The following is a 21,936-nucleotide window of genomic DNA, read 5'->3' on the forward strand; positions in this document are numbered from 1 at the left end:
GGGATGGTGGGTAAGCAAGCCCGGATGGTGATCTACCAGTCACCTGCGAACTACTGGTTGCTGACCCCCAGTGTAGAGAAAGCAGGACCTGGTGCTGGTACAAGAGGACTCGTGTGGGAAACATTTGAGCTAAACTAGATCTTTAAACCATTGCAATCAGATTCCACACTGGCTTTGAAACCTGGAATAGCGACTGAAGGCAATAGCTAAAGGTTTGTTTAATTTATGTACCAGCTCCTCTGGAATCCTGGAATTCTGGCACACACTTCAGACCCGCAATCACTAAAACCAGGCACCAGACATGGCATGGACATCCTGTACTCCATATTTGGTCTCTTAATTCTGCTCGAAAATAAATTGGCCTAAAATGGGAGAATCTGGTGGCCGAGTAAAGCAAAAAATATTTCCGAACACATATCTGACTGTAAACTGAACACCATTTATGATGTTACAATTAGACTGCATTGTGTTCTGACCAGATAAAACCAGCAGTATACACAAATGTTGCACACAGAGAACTGAACTCTCCAGGCTGTAAGAGATTGAGCCTTTATTTCATGTAAAATAATTATCTATGCTCTGTACAAGATTGGGCTCATTCACAATAATAGAATTTTGTTATATGATAAAACTATGATCACAGTGCCGTTCATTCATAGATGGCCGGCTCCTTTCCAAAAAGAACCAGGAAAACACGTCTTCAAATCTCAGAAATGCAGCATGATCAGCAACCAGCACCTGCAACAGAGCAATTCAATAAATAAGAAGAAGCAAAAAAACAGACAGACTGATTGCAGTATAATTGTCACTGGTCCCAAAAAAAGTGTCCGATCTGTCCAGCGATCTTTAGCGGGTTTGCGGCAATCACTGCCATTAGTAGTAGTAGTAGTAAAAAAAAATAAATAAATAAATAAATAAATATGAATAATAAAAATGCCAGAAATCGTATCTCCTATTTTGTAGACGCTATCAACCAATCAATATACGCTTATTGCGATCTTTTTTTACCAAAAATATGTATTAGAATACATATTGGCCTAAACTAATGAAGAAATTAGTTTTTCGTTATTTTTTTGGATATTATAGCAAAAAGTTAGAAATAGTTCTTTCTTCAAAAATTGTCAGTCTTTTTATTTATAGCGCAAAAAATGAAAACCACAGAGGTGATCAAATGCCACCAAAAGAAAGCTCTATTTGTGGGAAAAAAGGGACGTAAATTTTGTAATGGTGCAGTGTCGCACAGCCGCGCAAATGTCAGTTAAAGTGACGCAGTGCCGTATTGTAAAAAATGGCCTGGTTATTGAGGAGGTAAATCTTCCGGGACTGAAGTGGTTAATTGTCTTTTTTGTAATTTTTTTTTTCTTGTACATTACCACAGTATGTAATGGGATCCGGGGTCCTGCCGAAGCAGGTCAGTCCGCGAAAAGCGTTGGCTACAGAAAAGACCAGGACAATATCATCCTGGGCAACCAATGTGACAATTTTTTTTTTTTTTTTTTTAAAACAAATCTCTTAAGATAGTGTGTAATATTTTGACTAAATCTATGTAATATTGCTTTTAAAATAAGTGGTCAGTGTTTATTATACCCGAGGATGTACATGTAAAGTCCCAAATAATTATGTATCCTTAAATTATCATTAAAAGTAAAGAAAATCCCAAATTTTGGGTTGTCTCCCCAGAAAAATAGGGAGGAGGAGGGAGGAGGGAGGAGGGAGAAGGGCTTACCCAAAATGAAAGAAAAAAAAAAAAAAGAAGAAGAAGTTTTGCCTAAAGTTATACTGTAGATTACAATATGACTGAATATGTAGCAATTGTATATGCTAGGCTATTGTTTTAAATTTGTCAAACTGATGGTCAGCAAGTTTAACATGCCCACACTTGAATCCCTACCGCTGCGCCCCTAGGAAAAAGTTTAGAGATTTGATTAAAGCTGCTACTCTAAATAAATCTAAACGAAGACTGTATTTTACCCTTTACCTAAAATGTAAAAGTAAATAGTGGCGCTGATATTGAAATATGACAATACCGTAACAAACGAACATAAATGAAATAACACCCTGTGACAAGTGAAAGTCACTATGAACATAAGTTACAGAAGTGACACAAATTAAAGTTCATAAAATAATCTAAAATTTCGACTCACAATCTTCCTGTTATCAGCAAGTGATGGTAGATTGTGGTCACTGCGGACCCGCGGTGTATGATCTGTATCTCCCCCTCACTGACTCAGATCATGTGATAACAGGAAGATTGTTTTTATGCTTACTTTATTTGGATCTATGTGAGTGCAATAGTTGAAGACTTGCTTTTATTCATTAAAAATTGTTTTAAACGTCACACTTTTGGAGTACTTATTTTATTTTCATGTGGAGAGATCTTTTTCCATATGCACGGTTGGATATCGGGATGATTTAACCCTTTGAGAATAGAAGTAGAGCTGGGCGATTTTCGAAAGAAAAAAAAACAAAAAAAACTGCGATTGTTTTGAAAAAAACTTGATTCACATCGTGTTTTTTTTTTTGGACACCACGCTGGTCCTGAGGAGCTGCAGGCAGGAGTTTTTAGGTGAGGCCGCGGCTTCGGCCTAGTTCGCGGCGTCCGGCCTCGCAGACTAAGCTGAAGCCGCGGCCTCACCCAAAAACTCCTGCCCGCAGCTCTTTAGGACTGGCGCGGTGAAATTAAAAAAAAAAAAAAAAAAAAAAAATCGATTTGCTTAAATTTTGAATTGATTTGACCTCTCAACTCGATTCAAGATTTAAATCCATTTTTCCCCAGCCCTAGGTAAAAGTGCATATGCCGAGCATGAGAGTGCAAGGCACCTAAAGCCGGTGAGTGCGTTTCTTAAGGGGAGCAGAGGCACTTTCACATGCAGTGTGGTGGAAGATCTGGAATATTACAACTGCTATAGAAAAATATTTTTGAAGTCCTGGAGTCAAAATTTGGATTATTTTATGGACTTTAATTTGTGTCACTTCTATCACTAATGTTCTTAGTGACTTTCACTTGTCACAGGGTGTTATTTCATTTATAAAAAGTACAGGCCGGCAACTCGACAGCTTCTCCATAGAAAATATTTATATAAAGCATTACAGCAATAACATCATCCAAAAATGCTGTCATTTCATTTAGGTTTGTTTATGTTACAGTATTGATTGTTAGATTTCAATATCAGCGCCACTGTTTACTTATTTGTTTTAATTTGCTATAATTAATTGCACAAATGTGTAGTTACCATTTAAGAGATATTTTTAGTAAGATATCAAAAACCACCACGACAGCCAAAAGATCTTTATCTATAGCATACGTCAGTGAACATACCGATGTGCATAAAGACAAAATATTTTGTCAGCATACCAAGAAAAAAAGAAAAAAAAAATTTACATAATTTCAGGCGGCCGGTATTGTCAGAAGTGCACTACAATAAAGGAAACCACAATAAAGAAATGACTTACGTTAATGCAGCTTAATGTAAAAGCTGATCAGGCTGAACATTTATTGACTTGTAAATTTGCTTCAGAAATAGAAGGGCTGTGTCTTCAGATTCCCTAGAAAAAGATAAAAAAGATTATCTATTCTGATGCTTAGAATCTGTAAAATGATGCTATAGGCCAAGGTGTTAAGAAAAAAAACATCATTCAATTCCAAGAAATCACACACAAACGGGGCCGCAATAGAACGCAGCTATAGTCATAGTCTTAGTCATAGTGAAATCCTTGTGGGGTTCAACTACACAAGTCAGCAATTCTAGATAAAGCATTTAAAAGTAACTCCATTATGTTAGGAGAGGAGTATAAAAATATTAGAGAGGATGAAATCTTGACTATGTTGGGAATGATGAGAGAGCATTAAAACCAGAGCATGGAGAATGAATTCTCTATAATGAAGGGACAGGTGAGAAGACTGTAAATTATGAGATGTTAGCATTTTTGGGGTATGTTGGGACTGGGGAGGCGACACTGGAGTAAGAGATGTATGGAGAAAGAAATCAGATATGTTGGGACTATTAAAAGGGGACATTAGAGTACGAAGGATAAGATGGAATTTTTGTACTGTTCATAAAATCCGATATTTAAAGTTCTGACTCCTGAGTAAAAGTCAGTGGTGGCGGTTAAAGGGTTAATTGCTTGATTTGCCCAGTGACAAATCACTCCCAGGCTGCTAGCACATAGATTGTGGTCCCGCAAGCTGGAAAATCTTAGTGCCGGGTGCAGCTGAGAATGGCAATGTTACGCAAGTGACAGCGCAGCGCGAGATCGGCTGGACCTTTGTCATGAGTTAGTGAGGAGGGCAAGGGGTCTGATGCCCGCATTTGTCACAAAGTTAATAGCCTCCCATGGCTTTCGATATCTCTACATTGATGACACCCAAATCTATCTATCCTTGCTTTGTGCACTGGTGCAAATCATTTGGTGGAGGGGGGGGGATTGTGGTGTGGGGTTGTTTTTCAGGGGTTGGGCTTGGCCCCTTAGTTCCAGTGAAGGGAGCTCTTGTATACCAAGACATTTTGAACAATTTCATGCTCCCAACTTTGTGGGAACAGTTTGGGGATGGCCCCTTCCTGTTCCAACATGACTGCGCACCAGTGCACAAAGCAAGGTCCATAAAAGACATGGATAAGTGAGTTTGGGATGGAGAAACTTGACTGGCCTGCACAGAGTCCTGACCTCAACCCGATAGAACACCTTTGGGATGAATTAGAGTGGAGACTGCAAGCCAGGCCTTCTCGTCCAACATCAATGTCTGACCTCATAAATGACTTCTGGAAGAATGGTCAAACATTCCCATAGACACACTCCTAAACCTTGAGAACAGTCTTCCCAGAAGAGATGAAGTGGTTATAGCTGCAAATAACAGCAGGACAACGACCACAACCATACAACCAGAGCTACAATGGAATGGTTTAGATCAAAGCATATTAATGTGTTAGAATGGCCCAATCAAAGTCCAGACCTAAAGTCAATTGAGAATCTGTGGCAAGACTTGAAAATTGCTGTTCACAGACGCTCTCCATCCAATCTGACAGAGCTTGAGTTATTTTGCAAAGAATGGGCAAAAATGTCAGTCTCTAGATGCAAAGCTGGTAGAGACATCCCCAAAAAGACTTGCAGCTGTAATTGCAGTGAAAGGAGGTTCTACAAAGTATTGACTCAGGGGGGCTGAATACAAATGTACACCACACTTTTCATATATTTGCAAAAATAAATAAATAAATAAACCTGAAAACCATTTATTATTTCCCTTCTACTTCACAATTATGTGCCACTTTGTGTTGGTCTATCACATAAAATCCCAATAAAATACATTGACGTTTTTGGTTGTATCATGACAAAATGTGGAGAATTTCACAGGGTATGATGAATACTTTAAGGCACTGTATCAGTTTGAAACAGACAAAAAAGTAAAGCGGTTATAAAGCATTAAGGCCATTTCACCGTAATGCATTCTGAGCATTAGGAATAAAAACATTCTGTGCTGCAGCATCTGTTGGGAAAAACAAAAAAACACAAAAACACACGGTTTAGGGTTAGTGGTTGCAGCATTACAAAAAAAGTGCTGTAGCACAAGACCGGGACATTAATCGAACGGTTCTAAACATCTATAGTCAATAGACTACCACATCAACTAGAAAGGAAGTCATGTAGAGGTTGAAAACTGTGGTCTAAGACGGAGAACAACAAAAAAAGTACACAAGAACCACACATCCCCTGCAAAGCTCTCAGTGTTGAAAACATTAACTGGGGTGAGGAGGGCGCTGGATCCCTGGACAGTAAGTGTCCGATTATTAAAAGCCAGCAGCTATGGGATTTTTCTTTTTTTTTTTTGAGTGAATTATCTCTTTACCACTGTAGTATAGGACAGATAACATCAGAAGTACATTAGTACCATGCATGACCTACAAAGAGCTTACAGTATAACTGGCTGCAACACTAGACCAAAACAAGTGCTGCCATGCACTACAAGACATAAAAATGTTTAACACCTCTGCAAATCAACATGTAGACAGGAAGTCATGAAAGAGGTTAAAGGGGTTGCAAACCCTCGTGTTCTTTCATCTTAATGCATCCTACGCATTAAAAAGGTGAAAAAAAACACCTGGTGCCCCCCCCCCCCCCCTTCTACTTACCTGAGCCCTGGAATTTCACCCAGCAGAGACATGCTCTTCCTCTGCCCGGGGTTCTCGGCTCTCGATTGGATAGATTGATAGCAGCGCAGCCATTGGCTCCCGCTGCTGTCAATCAATCCCAATAACGCAGGCGCCAGGGGGACGGGGCAGAGTGTGGCATTCGTGTCTATGGACGCAAATGCTGGACTCAGGAGCACACCCGCAAGGTAGCCCCTGCGGGAGAGCACTTCTCCTAGGGGCTTATACGATGCGGGGGAGGAGCCACCGGGGACCCCAGAAGACGAGGTTCAGGGCCACTCTGTGCAAAACGCACTGCACAGCAGAAGCAAGTATGACTTTTTTTTTTATTATTATTTTTTTTTTTTTTTTTAAAAACAACACACGCAAAATCACTTTAACACTTTGGAGGAACACAAGAAGTAAGGCTGCTTTCACACTGATGCAGTTTTCAGGCATTTTAGCGCTAGACAATAGCCTCCAACGCCTGAAAACCACCTCCCCATTCATTTCAGTGTGACTTTTCACACTGGGGCGGTGCACTTGCGGGATTTTCTGAAAAGTCCTGCAAGCAGCATCTTTGGGGCAGTTTGGGAGGGGTGTATACACCCCTCCCAAAACACCCTGCCCATTGAAATGAATGGGCAGCGCTGCCAAAGCACTTAGGCATCACCAAAACACCCCTAGCTAGCGGCTGAAAACAACGGTAAAGTGCTGATAAACCTAGCGGTGCTTTAGCGCCAACATGAGTGGCTACAGTGTGACAGTAGCCTAAATCCATACCATGCATGACCTACAAAAGGGCTTATAGTGTAACTTTTTTTTAAATCTTTCTTTATGCAAATAAGAAAACCATCACAGTGTATCAATAGGTACAGAAGACTCAGACTGCCTGTATCCAAAAATAGATAAAGAAAACCCCATTGCCTCAACACAGGTACATGTCCCGGGGGAACTCAGGGACACCTTGCAAAGATCCAGAACATATACATAGGAAGTCCATGTAAAAGGCACAACCCATGCCATGTAAAAAGCTAAGGGTTAAACATCTCTGCCGACAATTAAACAAATGCCGTGTAGGACCCCTACTGCCAAACATTATGTTGACAGAAGACCCCACTGCTGCACTGCCACACCTGAATGTTTACTATGTAGTAAATTATCTATGTTCATCATAACTTTATGACCACCCACTTAATATTTAGTAGGTCCTCCTTTTGCTGCCAAAACAGCCATTACCCTTCGAGACATGGACTCCAAAGAAACATCCAAATGAATGGCAAGACCCAAGGTTTCCCAACAGAACATTGCCCAAAGCATCACACTGCCTCTGCTGGCTTGCCTTCTTTCCACAGTGAATCTTGGTGCCATCTCTTCCTCGGGTAAGTGACACACGTGCACCTGGCCATCCACGTGATGTAAAAGAAAACATGATTCATTGGAGGAGGCCACCTTCTTCCATTACTCCATGGTCCAGTTCTAATGCTCACTTGCTGTGGACACAGGTCAGAATGGGTACTCTGACCGGTCTGCGACTATGCAGCCCCACATGCAATAAATTGCGATGCACTGTATGTCCAAACACCTCTGTATCGGAATCAACATTAGCTTTTCAGCAATTTGAACTACAGTAACTCTCGTCTTGGATTAGACTACACGGGCCAGCCTTGGCTTCCTGCATGCGTCAATAAGCTTTGGCCACCCATGACCCTGTTGCTGGTTCCCTCAAGGTCCTGATCACTGCAGAACGGGAACATTACACAAAATCTGAAGTTTTGTGTTGCTCTGACCCAGTCGTCTACCCATTACAATTTGGCCCTTGTCAAGGTAGCTCAAATCCTTATGCTTGCTCATTTTTTTTCTGCTTTCAACACATCAACTTCAGGGACAACAAATTTACTTGCTGCCCAATATATCCCACCCACTTTCAAATGCCATTGTACGAGATGAGAGAGGATGTTATTTACTTTACTGGTAAGTGGTCGTTATGGCTGATCAGTATATATGTTAACATTTATAAAGAACCAAGACATAAATTCCCTAACAAATACATGTAACAGTCTAATAGGCACCCTCCTAAGGTATGAAAATGGTAGTCAGAAAACATCCACTGCAATCCGACTTTGGGGGGCGATTTGACAGACATCTGTGTGGGTTCATGCACAAATGTCTATATACAAATCGGACCCAAAATCACCAAAAGTAGTACAGGAAGTACTTTTGGGAATCATTACAGCGCCGCAAAGTCAGCATCGCACCAATTTGGACGATGACATTGCTGTCAAATCGGCCCGATGCGAACAGGTGCTTAAAGAGGAACTGCAGTCTGCTCACATAATTTCGTATGATTAGAAAGCAATTGGAGACCCTTATTGGGTACTGATGAGGCTGCCCTTGGTATCCACTTTTAATGTACAGAGAGGAATTGGTGGGTCATATTTAAATTAGAGGGTGCACAAGGGCAGCACAAAACCTAAATACACCACTGCATGGCGGCGTTTGTATGCGAGTTACAAGCGGCATTTTGTTCATATATTTCTGTGTACTAGCAGTTTATCTGGCTGGTATTGTGTTTAAGCTGCTTTAATAAAAACTACTACACTATACCTTATTTCCTTTGCTTATTGGTATCATTTCGTGGTGTGAAGGGCTGAGTGTCCCCTAAAAGGATTGAGAGTCCTGGACTTAGAGGATATCGGAGGCACTGTCTGGATCCATTCATAAAGATCTGTTGACCATAAGCGGGCTGCATACTGCATGGTTATATACTCCCTCTGGTGAGTTTGCATTTTATGTGGGGAAGGCAGAGTGGCACACGGATTCATCAGTTTGTTATTATCAGGGGTGATTTATTTCACTGTTCCACCGAATATTTACTAAATACTACACTATAAGATTTTTCTGTTTATAATGTCTGGATTTGATAGCATATGATCTTGAGAAAGTGACCACATTTCACACCAGACATGAACTTGTATGAATTACATCTGAATTGTATTACAAAAAGTGTGTGGGCTGCTCTCTTGATTGAAACAGCATCTTCGTCTGGCGAATGGCCATTTCTTCTATTTTTGCACATTTAAAAAAAAGGAGCACTGCACTTTTATGGACCATTTGATCTTTTCACCAAGAATTTGATTTTGGAGCACTGCACTTTATATGGACTTTATTATTTGATTTTTTTTTTTTTTAAGCGCTGCAATTTTGTTTCTCCCAATATGTAATGGGGACACTAGGTCCACCAGAACCCATTGCAAACTGCTAAGCATCACAACGGCGTGTCAAGAAACAACAGTGCAAGCAATAAGAATGAGTGACCTAACTCCTTCAGCCTAGGATGGGTCATTTAAACATGGCTTTATGAAGCTAAGATGATGAGTAAGGGTAATTTTAAAGGTACGCATTGTTAAGCAAATTGTGCAATATGTCAATAAGTTTATAAATTAAATAATACAGATGTCATCTAGATTTTTCAATTTCAACTCCCCTTTAAGAGAGAAAATGGCAAACCCTAATTCTTAAAGGAGAAGTTCACGTTAAAAAAAAAAATAAATGCACATTTTTTTGCAGGTACATGTTGCCAAGGCACCACGATACTATGTGCGGGTTCCATGCAAATCTTTGCCACAGAGACCCCCACATGTATAAAAGCTTTGGGAGAAGGGAGTTTCTGCTGGCTGCCAGTGTTATGTGCTGGAGAAGAAGCTTCTTATCACATGCAATACTCACCAGTAACATAGGTGGCTCTGCAGGGCAAACAAATACTCATTGAAACTTTCAATTGGCTTCTCTTGTAAAACATAGTCAATTCTGTGGCCACCATTCAACATGCCAATCTTAATGGACAGGTCCTCTTCTCTGCAGATCTCTGTATTTTCAAATTTCTCGGCTGAAAGAAAAAGTATAAAAAACGAAGAGCTTGATCAATATTATCAACTATCATGCAGAGATAGCCCCAGCACCGCAAAGGGAATGGGGAGAAAAGTGCAGTCTGCAGGTCTTGGTGTCAGTTTAACAGCCGGCATATTTAAGAGAGCAGACATTGGATCCCGATAAACAGAGATGGACCAGCAGTCAAAACTGACAGCCAAGCACCGCAGGTTACACCGGAGCCCACATTATCCTTAAAGTGATTGTAAAGTCTTGTTTGTTATTAAAAAAAAAAAAAAAAACATAATATACTTACCTGCTCTGTTGCAGTGGATTTGCAGAGCAGCCCAGATCCTCCTCTTCTCTGGTCCCTCCCTCCTGTTGAGTGCCCCCCACAGCAAGCGGCTTGCTATGCTGCAGCTCGGCTCGGGTGCCCCCATGTGTCCATTTAGACAGGGAGCTGCCATTTGGCACCGAACCCCTCTCTCTCTCTCCTGATTGGCCAACTGACTTTGATTGACAGCAGTGTGAGCAAATGGTGCCGCTGCTGTGTCTCAGGCAAATCAGGAGGAGAGTCCCGGATGGCTGAGGGACTCGTGGACACTGCTTGACAGAGATAGGGCTCAGGTAAGTATTAGGGTGGCTGCTACACACAGAAGGCTTTTTATCTTCATGCATAGAATGCATGAAGATAAAAAAAAACCTTCTGCCTTTACAACTCCTTTAAAAGGGCAAAAAGGTATATTATACAGCCGTGGCCAAATGTTTTGAGAATGACAAATATTAAAATTAATTTTCGCAAAGGTCTGCTGCTTTAGTGTTTTTAGAACTTTTTGTCAGAGGTTACTATACTGAAGTAGAATTACAAGCATTTTATAAGTGTTAAAGGCTTTTATTGACAATTACATGAAGTTTATGCAAAAAATAGGATTTTTTAAAACAGCTTACCTGTAAAATCCTTTTCTTTCGAAGGACATCACGGGACACAGAGCCACAGTAATTACTGATGGGTTATATAGGTATCACTGGTGATTGGACACTGGCACACCCTATCAGGAAGTTCAACCCCCTATATAATCCCTCCCCCTTGCAGGGATACCTCAGTTTTGTAGCCAAGCAATATAGTGTATTAGAAGAGGGGCGGGACCTCTGTGTCCCGTGATGTCCTTCGAAAGAAAAGGATTTTACAGGTAAGCTGTTTTTAAAAATCCTATTTTCTTTCTCGAACATCACGGGACACAGAGCCACAGTAATTACTGATGGGATGTCCCAGAGCAATGCTACCTGAGGGGGGGGAACCACGACCAAGTAGGGTGCAATCAGACCTGAGGACCCTGTACCGCTGCCTGCAGCACACTACGCCCAAAGGCGATATCCTCATGCCTTCTCACATCCACCTGATAGAATCTGGTGAATGTATGAACTGAAGACCAGGTTGCGGCCTTGCAGATTTGAGCCATAGAGGCCTGGTGATGCACTGCCCAAGAAGCACCAATAGCCCTTGTGGAATGTGCCCTGATCTGAAACGGAGGAATCTTCTGTTTCAAACCGTAAGCTTGAATGATCAACTGTCGAATCCATTTAGAAATGGTAGCTTTTGACGCTGCCTGTCCTCTATTGGGACCCTCTGGCAGCACAAACAAAACATCCGTCTTGCGGATCTGAGTAGTTGCCCCTAGATAGGCCTTAACTGCTCTTACTACATCCAACGAATGTAGAGATCTCTCTTCCAGAGAACAGGGATCTGGAAAAAAGGAAGGTAGAACAATGTCTTGGTTTAAATGAAAATCAGAAACCACCTTCGGTAAAAAACTAGGATGAGGGCGTAGTACCACTCTATCCTTGTGTATAATCAAATAAGGCTCCTTACAGGAAAGGGCTGCTAATTCTGATACTCTTCTAGCAGAAGAGATGGCCACCAGAAAAATTAATTTCCTTGTCAACAAGACCAAAGGAATCTGACTTATTGGTTCAAAAGGCTGTTTCTGTAACACAGCCAGGACCAAATTCAAGTCCCAGGGGTTTAGGGGCGCTTTAACCGGAGGATTAAGACGCATCACCCCCTGCATAAAGTTTCGGACCAAAGAATGCGAAGCAAGTGGCCGCTGAAATAATACTGATAAAGCAGAAACCTGGCCCTTGATGGTACTCAAGGCCAGCTTCATCTCTAATCCCATCTGTAGAAAATCAAGGATTCTACCTATGACATATTTCCTGGGATGCCAACCTCTGGATTCACACCAGGTTATATAAGCCTTCCAGACTCTATGATAAATCATCCTGGAAGCTGGCTTCCTTGCATTAATCAAGGTAGATATGATAGAACCTGAGAGCCCACGACTCTTCAGAACGTGGGTCTCAATAGCCAAACCGTCAAATTTAGCGTTTGTAAGGCAGGATGGAACACTGGACCCTGAGATAACAGGTCTGGGCGTACCGGTAGGGTCCACGGGGAACCCACCGTCATCCTTACTATTTCTGCATACCAAGTCCTTCTGGGCCAAGCGGGGGCCACCAGAAGTACCGACTTCCTTTCCTGCCTGATCCTGCGAAAGAGTCGTGGTAGTAGCAGAATAGGCGGGAATGCGTAAATCAGTGAGAACCGATGCCACGGAATCACCAACGCATCCGTCCCGCATGCAAGAGGATCTTTTGTCCTTGCCACAAATCTGTCTATCTTTTTGTTGAATCGGGATGCAAAGAGATCTACATCTGGAACCCCCCATCTTTGGCATATGGCCCAAAAGACGTCGGGATGCAGAGACCATTCCCCTGGAAGTAACTGCTGGCGACTTAGATAGTCCGCCTGCCAATTCTCTATTCCCAGGGATGAAAACTGCCGATATGCATGGCACAGGCATCTCTGCCCAGACTAAGATCTGGTTCACCTCTTTTTGAGCAGCTCTTCCAGAACTGCTCCCCAACCTGACAGACTGGCATCTGTTGTTACCACCGTCCAGGTAACCGGTAGAAAGGATTTCCCCTTCTGCAGGTTTTCGGGTATGAGCCACCAATTGAGGCTCTGACGCACCGCATGCGACAGGTGCATCGGAAAGTCTAATGCCTGTACCTTCTTGTTCCAGGTCGACAGAATACTGTGTTGCAGCATTCTTGAGTGAAACTGAGCATAGGGAACTGCTTCGAATGAAGACACCATCTTCCCTAGTAGCCTCATACAAAGGCGGACTGAGGGACCCTTCTTGATCCTTACTGTCAGAATCAGCTCTCTCAAAGCAGTGATCTTTGCCTGGGGTAGAAATATTTTCTCCTGGCTTGTATCTATAATCAGACCTAAATACTCCAGTCTTCTTACTGGTTTTAGGAAAGACTTTTCTAAGTTGAGGATCCAACCCAGGTGTTCTAGATACCTGACCGTGGTCCTCAAGTTTCCATTCAAAGAGGCTACCGACCGGTCTATCAAGAGCAGGTCGTCTAGGTATGCTATGACAGCTATACCCTGAGCCCTTAATCTGGCCAGAGGAGGAGCCAAGATCTTTGTGAACACTCGAGGTGCAGTGGCTATGCCGAAAGGCAGAGCCACAAACTGGAAATGGCGCCCTCCTACCTCGAAGCGCAGAAACTTCTGATGAGCAGGAAAAATGGGCACATGCAGATATGCATCTCTGATGTCTATTGATGCCAGAAATTCTCCTCCCTGCAGGGTGGGAACTACTGTTCGAATTGATTCCATGCGGAAGGATTGAATCCTTAGGAATCGGTTCAGATCCCTTAAGTCCAGAATGGGCCTGACATCCCCATTTGGCTTTTGGACCGTAAAAAGGTTGGAATAGAAGCCCAATCCCTGGTCCTTTGCGGGAACTATCATAATGACCTCCTGCGACAAAAGTCGCTCTAACGCTAGAAGGAGCGACTGCTTCTTCTCTGGGTCTCTGGGAACATTTGATCTGAGGAACCGAGGAGAAGGGAATTCCTGAAACTCCAGCTTGTACCCTAAGGTTACTGTGGAGACTACCCATCTGTCCTGGAAGTCCTCGTGCCAGAGCTCTGAGAACTGTCGCAGTCTTCCCCCCACTCGAGTGAGCGGGGGCGCCCCCTCATGCAGAGGTCTTAGTGTTTTGCCTAGTAATCTTCTTTCCCCAGGACTTCTTTTGTCCCTGGGGTTGACTCTGGTCTCTGGACCCCGATGGAGGCGGCCGTCGAGACTGCCTGGAGGCTGAAGCCCCCGGCGCTGGGGAAAGAGTCCGTTTGAAAGAGGGACGCTTACTCTTCTTCTCGACAGGTAAGAGAGTGCTTTTCCCACAAGAGATTCTCTTGATATAGTTATCCAAGTCCTCTCCAAACAACCTTGCACCACGAAATGGAAACCCAGCCAGTAGCTTCTTACATGGTGCTTCGGCTGACCAATTTTTCAACCATAGGATTCTACGTATATGCACCAACCCCAGTGAAAGACGGGAGGTTTGCACGATAGAATCTCTAATGGCGTCAACCACAAAGCATAAGGCCGCTGGAAGGTTAGCAAACCCCTGGGCCTGCTGTTCAGGTAATACTTTGATGACCTGCTTAACATGGTCTCTTAAGTATTGACAGACTCCAATCGCTGCTACTGCAGGTTGGGCCACTGATCCTGCTAAGGAGAAAACATCCTTCAATAGGGATTCCATCCTTTTATCTACAGGATCCCTGAGCATCTGAGCATTGTCTACAGGACAAGTCAGGCTATTATTTACGGAGGAAATGGCGGCATCAATAGCCGGTATTCCCCACATTTTAATAAACTTTTCTTCCATCGGATAAAGTGTTAAAAACTTTCTCGGCGGAAAAAAACATTTGTCTGGGTGATCCCACTCAGAATAAATAAGCTTTTCAAGTAAAGTATGAACAGGAAAAGCATGTGCTGCTTGGAAAGGTTTCAGTGACCCCAAAGCAGAAGAGGATTCTTTAGCAGTTTCAGGTATGGGCAACTTAAATGTGGAGCGGACCAATCCAGTGAGGATCTGCACTAAGACTTTCTCCTCTTGGGAAGTCGCAGAGGGTCCCTCTCCACCTGAATCCTCCGAAGAGGAATCATCCATCCCATCCCGATCCTCTGAAAGGGATTCATCTCCTTTATCCCAGAGCTCCTCTGTCTGAGGATCTTGGGGAACAGAGGAAAGCCTAGTGCGTTTTCTTCCACTGAGTGAAGACGTAATCACGGCCATTAATCTTTCCTCTAGACCATTAATGGTTGAGGAAAAAACCTCTTGTGTAATATATACAGGGGCTGAAGTGCCAGAAGCAGGTGTAGCCCCTGACCCCGATGGATCTCCCTGGCTAGCCGTCCCTGGCTCATCTTTAGGGGGGGAGGATGCTGCCGACAGGGGGCCCTCAGAACCTGAACGAGATCCCCTAGTGTCTCTGGTTCCTGGGGTGCTTGAACCTCTTCTACCCATAGTGCAAAGCAACAAGGTGTGAGGTATACAAATGAACACTGCCCGCTGAGCGATGTAGTCTGGCTAAAAGCCTTGCTACCCAATGCTCAGGTCTGGTGTTACTTCAGTAAATGCTGCCTAGGAGAATGCCTGTGTCCCACCTTACATGCGACGGTCAGCTCTGTGTCTCTCAGAAGGCTGTGTGCACCTGTACAGAGTGCCTCCAATAGCCTGCAGCTGGCCTGAGTGGGAGTCTAAGCACCTGTGCTGACGTCCCGCCCCCTCCTCTACCGCCCCCCCCCCCCCCTCGAGTTTTGAAAAAAACGAGCGCTTCCCGCGCTGCCGACTCTCCTGTCATGCTTCCGGAGAAAGGCTGGGGATTGGGGGGGGGGGGGGAGGCTGGTAACAAGATCTGCCTGAACGGCTATCTTGAGAGATGGTGGCCATTAGGCCGCAGAGCCCGGGTGGTATAACCCCTTTCTAGACCCCTGTGGCCCCTCTCTAGCCTGGGGGGGAACATTCAAACATGAGAAATCCCCCTTTCCACCTTACCTGTTTGCAGCCTGCTTGATACGCTGGGACATAAACAGCGATTACAACACCTGAGACAGAGTCAGCATGTGTAGGTTTGTGCTCTTGGCAGCCCCCGGTGGTCACAATAGGCATAGCATGCATTTACCTTAAAGGAGAAAAGCCACTAGAACTCAAAAATTCTGTGGAATCTCCTCTTACCTTATCCAGCCGCAGGGTGCTGTTTACACAGACCCAATCTTCACCTCTCACGGTGGGCTCCGTTTGAAAAAAACGTCAGAGACTGGGGCCCCCATCAGTAGGGGGATCCAACAGTTCTGGGACCGTAAAGCACCTCGCCAGAAATTAGGAAGTTTAAAGCCATTTTCTGATCTGCGGGGTCCAGCTCTCTAAAAAGAGAAGCATTACGGGTAAAACCTCGTTTCTTCGGACACAAGGCCCGGGTACCATTCAATTCGGCCATGAAAAGACACTTTGAATGGATCCGGTTCGCCTGGCTTGCCCCAGTATAGGATATCAGGATATTCCCTTTGGAGCTCAGCACAGGACATCTTTACACGTCCATCACCTAAGACACTGGCGTAAAAACTGAGGTATCCCTGCAAGGGGGAGGGATTATATAGGGGGTTGAACTTCCTGATAGGGTGTGCCAGTGTCCAATCACCAGTGATACCTATATAACCCATCAGTAATTACTGTGGCTCTGTGTCCCGTGATGTTCGAGAAAGAAAGTCAATATTTGCAGTCTTGACCCTTCTTTTTCAAGACCTCTGCAATTCACTCTGGTATGCTGTCAATCAACTTCTGGGCCACATCCTGACTGATGGCAGCCCATTCTTGCATAATCAATGCTTGGAGTTTGCCAGAATTTGTGGGGTTTACTCTTGTTCACCTGCCTCTTGAGGATTGACCACAAGTTCTCAATGGGATTAAGTACTGGGGAGTTTCCTGGCCATGGACCCAAAATTTTGAAGTTTTGTTCCCTGAGCCACTTCGTTATGGCTTTTGCCTTAATGCATGGTGCTCCATTATGCTGGAAAAGGCATCGTTCATCAGCAAACTGTAACTGGATGGATGGGAGAAGTTGCTCTCGGAAGAGATTTTTGTACCATTCTTTAGTCATGGCTGTGTTCTTGGGCATAATTGTGAGTGAGCTCACTCCCTTGGCTGAGAAGCAACCCCACACATGAATGGTCTCAGGATGCTTTACTGTTGGCATGACACAGGAATGATGGTAGCGCTCACCTTTTCTTCTCCGGATGCCCCAAACAATCGGAAAGGTAATTCAGAGAAAATGACTTTACCCCAGTCCTCAGAAGTCCAATCCCTGTACCTTTTACAGAATATCAGTTTGTTCCCTATGTTTTTCCTGGAGAGAAGTGGCTTTTTTGCTGCCCTTCTTGACACCAGGCCATCCTCCAAAAGTCTTCTCCTCACTGTGCGTGTAGATGTAATCACACCTGCCTGCTGCCATTACTGAGTCTTTCTTGGGCTCTCTGAAGCCTACTTCACAACAAATGAACCTCTCTCCTTGATCCGATAAATGGTTGATTTAGGTGCACTCTTAATAGCAGCAATATCCTTGCCAGTAAATCCCTTTTTGTGCAAAGCCATGGATGACTGCACGTTTCCTTGCAGGTAACCATGGTTATCAGAGGAACAATGATTTCAAACACCCCCCTCCTTTTAAAGCTTCCAGTCTGTTATTCTAACTCAATCAGCATTACAGAGTGATTTCCAGCCTTGTCCTCGTCAACACTGACACCTGTGTCAACGAGAGAATCACTGACATGGTGTCAGTGCTGAAATGCAATGGAAATTTTTTTTTGTTGGAGGACAAACTACATTTTAATGGCAAAGAGGGATTTTGCAACGAATTACCATTCATCTGATCACTCTTCACAACAAGATTCTGGAGTAAGTTGCCTTCATAAACACTGAAACAGCAGAGACTTTGTGAAAATTAATATTTGTGTCATTCTCAAAACTTTTGGCCAGGGCTGTAGAACAATGCACTGATACAGGCCTCTATCCCATTTCAATGCCCCAGCCCCCTCCACACACCGATTCTTGTACAAATAGAAAAATGTGTGCTGAAAAACACGTTTGGTTCAATTGAAGGAAGGATTTGTCGTTTTCATTAAAATTACAGAATAAAAAAAATAAAAAAAAAAAAAAAAAGGGAAGAAGGTTGTTCTCACTATTCTAAAGTTTTTTTTTTTGAGTTTACTATTTCTCAGTGATCTTACATTTTCTACCTGGTTATGCTGAAAATCATTTATAGAAGCTAAACTTAGCTATATATGGATCAAAATCCATCTTTTGTGGTCATCCCCGTTTGATAAAAATAAAAAAAAGTAGGCGCACAATCTAATCTGGCTGACCCCATGAACATATATTATAATGGAGTCCATAAAAATCTCTGGCAATAGTCCATAAGTTCCTGTTTGATAGAAGCTGATCAGTTTCTGTCAAACAGGAACGTTGGAAAACTTGACCATCAGCAGCTGCAGCCCTTGATCAGTGTATTCTGACAGCTGAGACCCGCTGTCTGAATACAAATTTGCTGACAGGCGGGATTCCTCCATCCACTTTCTTTGGGTTGATGGTGGACTTCTCCCCCCCCCCTTTCCTGCAGACAATCATCTATAGCCAGCTTAACAACGCTCAACAAGGTTCTGCATAGGTCACCTTCCACCTGCTTCTCCTCTTCTTCCTTAATTTGATCAGCAACTTTCTCTAGTTCTTCCTGCAGCTGAGTAGAAGACGTGTGAAATCGGGCAAATTCATTCAGTGTCTGCCAGGCCGAGCGCAAAGAGCTGAGGAATCCATGTTTCAGATCGGACCCCATACGGGTCAGACTTTCCTTCAACTCTAAAAGACAAATACACAGGTCAGATGGAATGTTGTAGGTCTCCGATTACCAATAAGGACTGAACACAGACCTAAATACTCACCAAGATGAAGCCTCTTCCGCCCCTTGTGATGTGGAATGAGAACAGGTTTCAGATCCAGATCTGATAGAATCATTGGTTCCAACCGGTAGGCAACGGGGTCCAACTGACAGAGAAATACGCATCATATAAACACTGGTACTGACCAATGTACACATATCTCCTCCCTACAGAGAACATACGTACTATTGTAGAGTTCATATACTCAGCATGGTTAGAATTTTTGTTTAACATCAGAGAGATACTCAGCAACATAAAAACCATGGATCAACAGCAGCCACATTTACACCTCATAGAATAACATACTACTGCCTTATATGAGTGATCAAATCAACCTCAATGTGTCAGAAGCTCCAGAACAGCCAGAACATGGTGCCACCTGCTGGCAAAACCATTACTGCAATGGTTTAGATTAATTTTGCTCATTTCCACTTGGCCATTGTGCTGCAGTGTAGAGATTGTCTTTCACAAGTTAAAATATCAAATATTCTCCAGCTTCAAAATTTAAAAAATTACATACTGACCTTGTGCCCCCTGCTGTCTCCAAGATGAACTTACCGGGTGATAAATATTGAAGAAGCCCTTGCAGGTAGGTAGTCTGTAGTTCTCATCAATCTTATCCAGTCCCCGGACAGTCAAAAACATCCCGATAGGAGAGCCAAGAGCAAAGAAATTTACCAGCTCAAAATCCAGCAGATTATACCTCACCGATACCTGAAAAGGAGGAGAACAGATCCACTTACTGCATAGATCAGCGTAACCTGAAGGCCAGTACCCAAAATCACAGAGACCCCAAAGGCCTGTATACAAAATCAGATAGAGCCCAAAGGCCCACATACAAGCCAAAGAGACTCCAAAGGCCCGCATACAGATCAGAGCTATCCTTGAAGACCCACGTACAGATAGGAAAAAAAAAAAAAAAAAAAAAAAAAAAAAAAGGGACCCCGAACTGCTGCATACAAATGAGACCTTGAGGGCTGTGTACAGAGAAGGGCAGCGGCGTACCAACAGAGGGTGGTGTCATGCCACGTCGCTTACGGGCTGTCAGGCAGGCCCGGACTGGCCATAGGGCAGGGGTTGTGGGGCCGCGACAGGCTCCCGGTCTGGTATCTGCAGGTGGATCAGCGGTCACCCTTAAAAAATATGTCCGCATGCCAACTTTGGAACAGTAAGTGGGCTTAGCACTATATGACCATATAGTGTGACCAAACCCCCCTATTTTTTGAATATGTTCAGGTGTTTTTAACTAGCCTTGCAGGAAATGTCATTCTTGTACGTGTGCGCTGTAAAATATTTTGTACAACTCGTACATCATGTCCGCACTCTCCCGCCAGCTCGTGCATCATATTCGCACTCTCCAGCCAGCTTGTGCATCATGTCCGTTTCAAGGTCTAACCATCTCCTGTAGTATGTCTGCAATCTCTTACTTAAACACATTGCTAATAGAATTCGCTATCTGTTTATGCCAAAAGGTAGGTCTGTGCAGGGAAGGCAGAGAGTAAAAGGGGCACTGTGATTAGAGAGACAGGGGGTGGGGGCAGTGAAAATTGTGCAATAAATATTCTTGAAAAAAACAACACACATTTTTGGGGGTGTTTTTACATTTTAAAGTTGGGGAGTGTGGGGGTGCCAGATATAAGATCCACCCCGGGTGCCAAATGCTCTAGGTATGCCCCTGCGCTTTGGGGCCCCGGGTACTGATGACAATGACCCCAAGGATTACCTATAGATTTCAGGGCCCCAAAGGACCATGTACAAGTCAGAGTGACCCAGAATGACCGTGTACAAGATCAGAGCACCCCCCAGGTGACACCACGCAGATCAGAGTGACCCTGAGAATATTACTAGGCAGATCTGTATATAGGTGGCTATGCAATTGTAACTCATATTGTGCAATTTCCCTTACATTTACCAGATAACTAAAGTGTGAAGTCTACATTTTTCTCTTTAAATTTACTTCCAGTTAAGCAGGCTTTTGCACTACATGGTTTTAGTTAAAGTGATATTAGAGTCTTGTTTTTTTTGTTTTAAATTAACAAACATGTTATACTTACCTCCTCTGTGTAGAATAGCACAGAGCAGCCCGGATCCTCCTCTTCTGTGCTTCTGGCCCCTCCCTCCTGCCGAGTTTCCCCACAGTAAGCAGCTTTCTATGGGGGCACCCGAGCCTCTCTCTCACTCTCTCTCTCTCTCTCCTTAATTGGACAGCAGCAGGAGCCAATTTTGCCTGCTGCTGTCTCAGCCAATGAGGAGGGAGAATCCTGGACAGCCAAGTCTCCCGTGTAACATCGCTGGATCGAGATGGGGCTCAGTTAAGCTTAGGAAGGCTGCCACACACAGTTTTTTTTTCTTAAATGCATAGAACATACTAGGATAAAAAAAAAAAAAAAAACCCACACCCTTCTATCTTTACAATCATTTTAAAGAAGATTTTACATTTTGCCTGCAAAGTGTATGGCAAAAGGAGCAGAGGAGGAAGACAATATTTACCTGTCCAGTTCCAGTCTCAAAGTGTTCATAATTGACATGTATGGAGGACACTGAAGCTCCCACTGGCAGTTTTCTTTTTTCTGGCTCTAGATTGCTGTTGGTAGTGAAGCCATCACTTTTTTCTGGTTGGGCCTGAAATGTTTTCTTCTCTGCTGTGGCTTTCCTCTCGACCTAAAAAAAAAAAAAAAAAAAAAAAATGATAAGATGTAAGGCCTGGTTCACACTAGGGTGATTTCAAATATGACTTGAGTGTGACAATGGAAATCACATTTATTTTCAATGGTGCCCATTCACATCAATGCAATTCAGTGCGGTGCAATTTTGGAAAAGGTTCCTGCACTACTTTGGTGCAATTTATAGTGAGATTTGGCCCAACAGAAAATACGAACCACATCCAAAATGCAACCAAAGTCACATTACATAAATCGCACTGCAAATTGCATCAAAATCACATCACAGTAGTGTGGGGACAGAGGCTTAAATTGTCACTAAACCCACAACAGTAAAATCAGTATATATATGTAGTAAAGCATATACTGCTGATGAAAAAAAGGGATTCAGCAGTTAGAATTTACTAAAATAATTGCATTTCCATGT

The 21,936-nt window shown here is 43.4% G+C and overlaps 1 protein-coding gene across 1 annotated transcript in view; it reads right to left on the reverse strand.

The window, feature by feature from the left end:
- Window positions 1–533: 533 nt before the first annotated feature.
- The window catches only part of SEC23IP (SEC23 interacting protein), a gene marked incomplete at its 5' end in the record, with an annotated part of 63,651 nt that continues 42,248 nt past the window's right edge, over window positions 534–21,936 (reverse strand). Inside the window, 7 exon segments of the mRNA XM_073595772.1 lie at window positions 534–738; window positions 3,454–3,546; window positions 9,852–10,011; window positions 18,587–18,769; window positions 18,853–18,955; window positions 19,408–19,563; window positions 21,340–21,510. Coding sequence (XP_073451873.1) covers window positions 3,465–3,546; window positions 9,852–10,011; window positions 18,587–18,769; window positions 18,853–18,955; window positions 19,408–19,563; window positions 21,340–21,510 — 855 coding nt within the window.

Source organism: Aquarana catesbeiana, linkage group LG08 (genome assembly GCF_042186555.1).
Source record: "Aquarana catesbeiana isolate 2022-GZ linkage group LG08, ASM4218655v1, whole genome shotgun sequence".
NCBI classification, from domain to species: domain Eukaryota; kingdom Metazoa; phylum Chordata; class Amphibia; order Anura; family Ranidae; genus Aquarana; species Aquarana catesbeiana.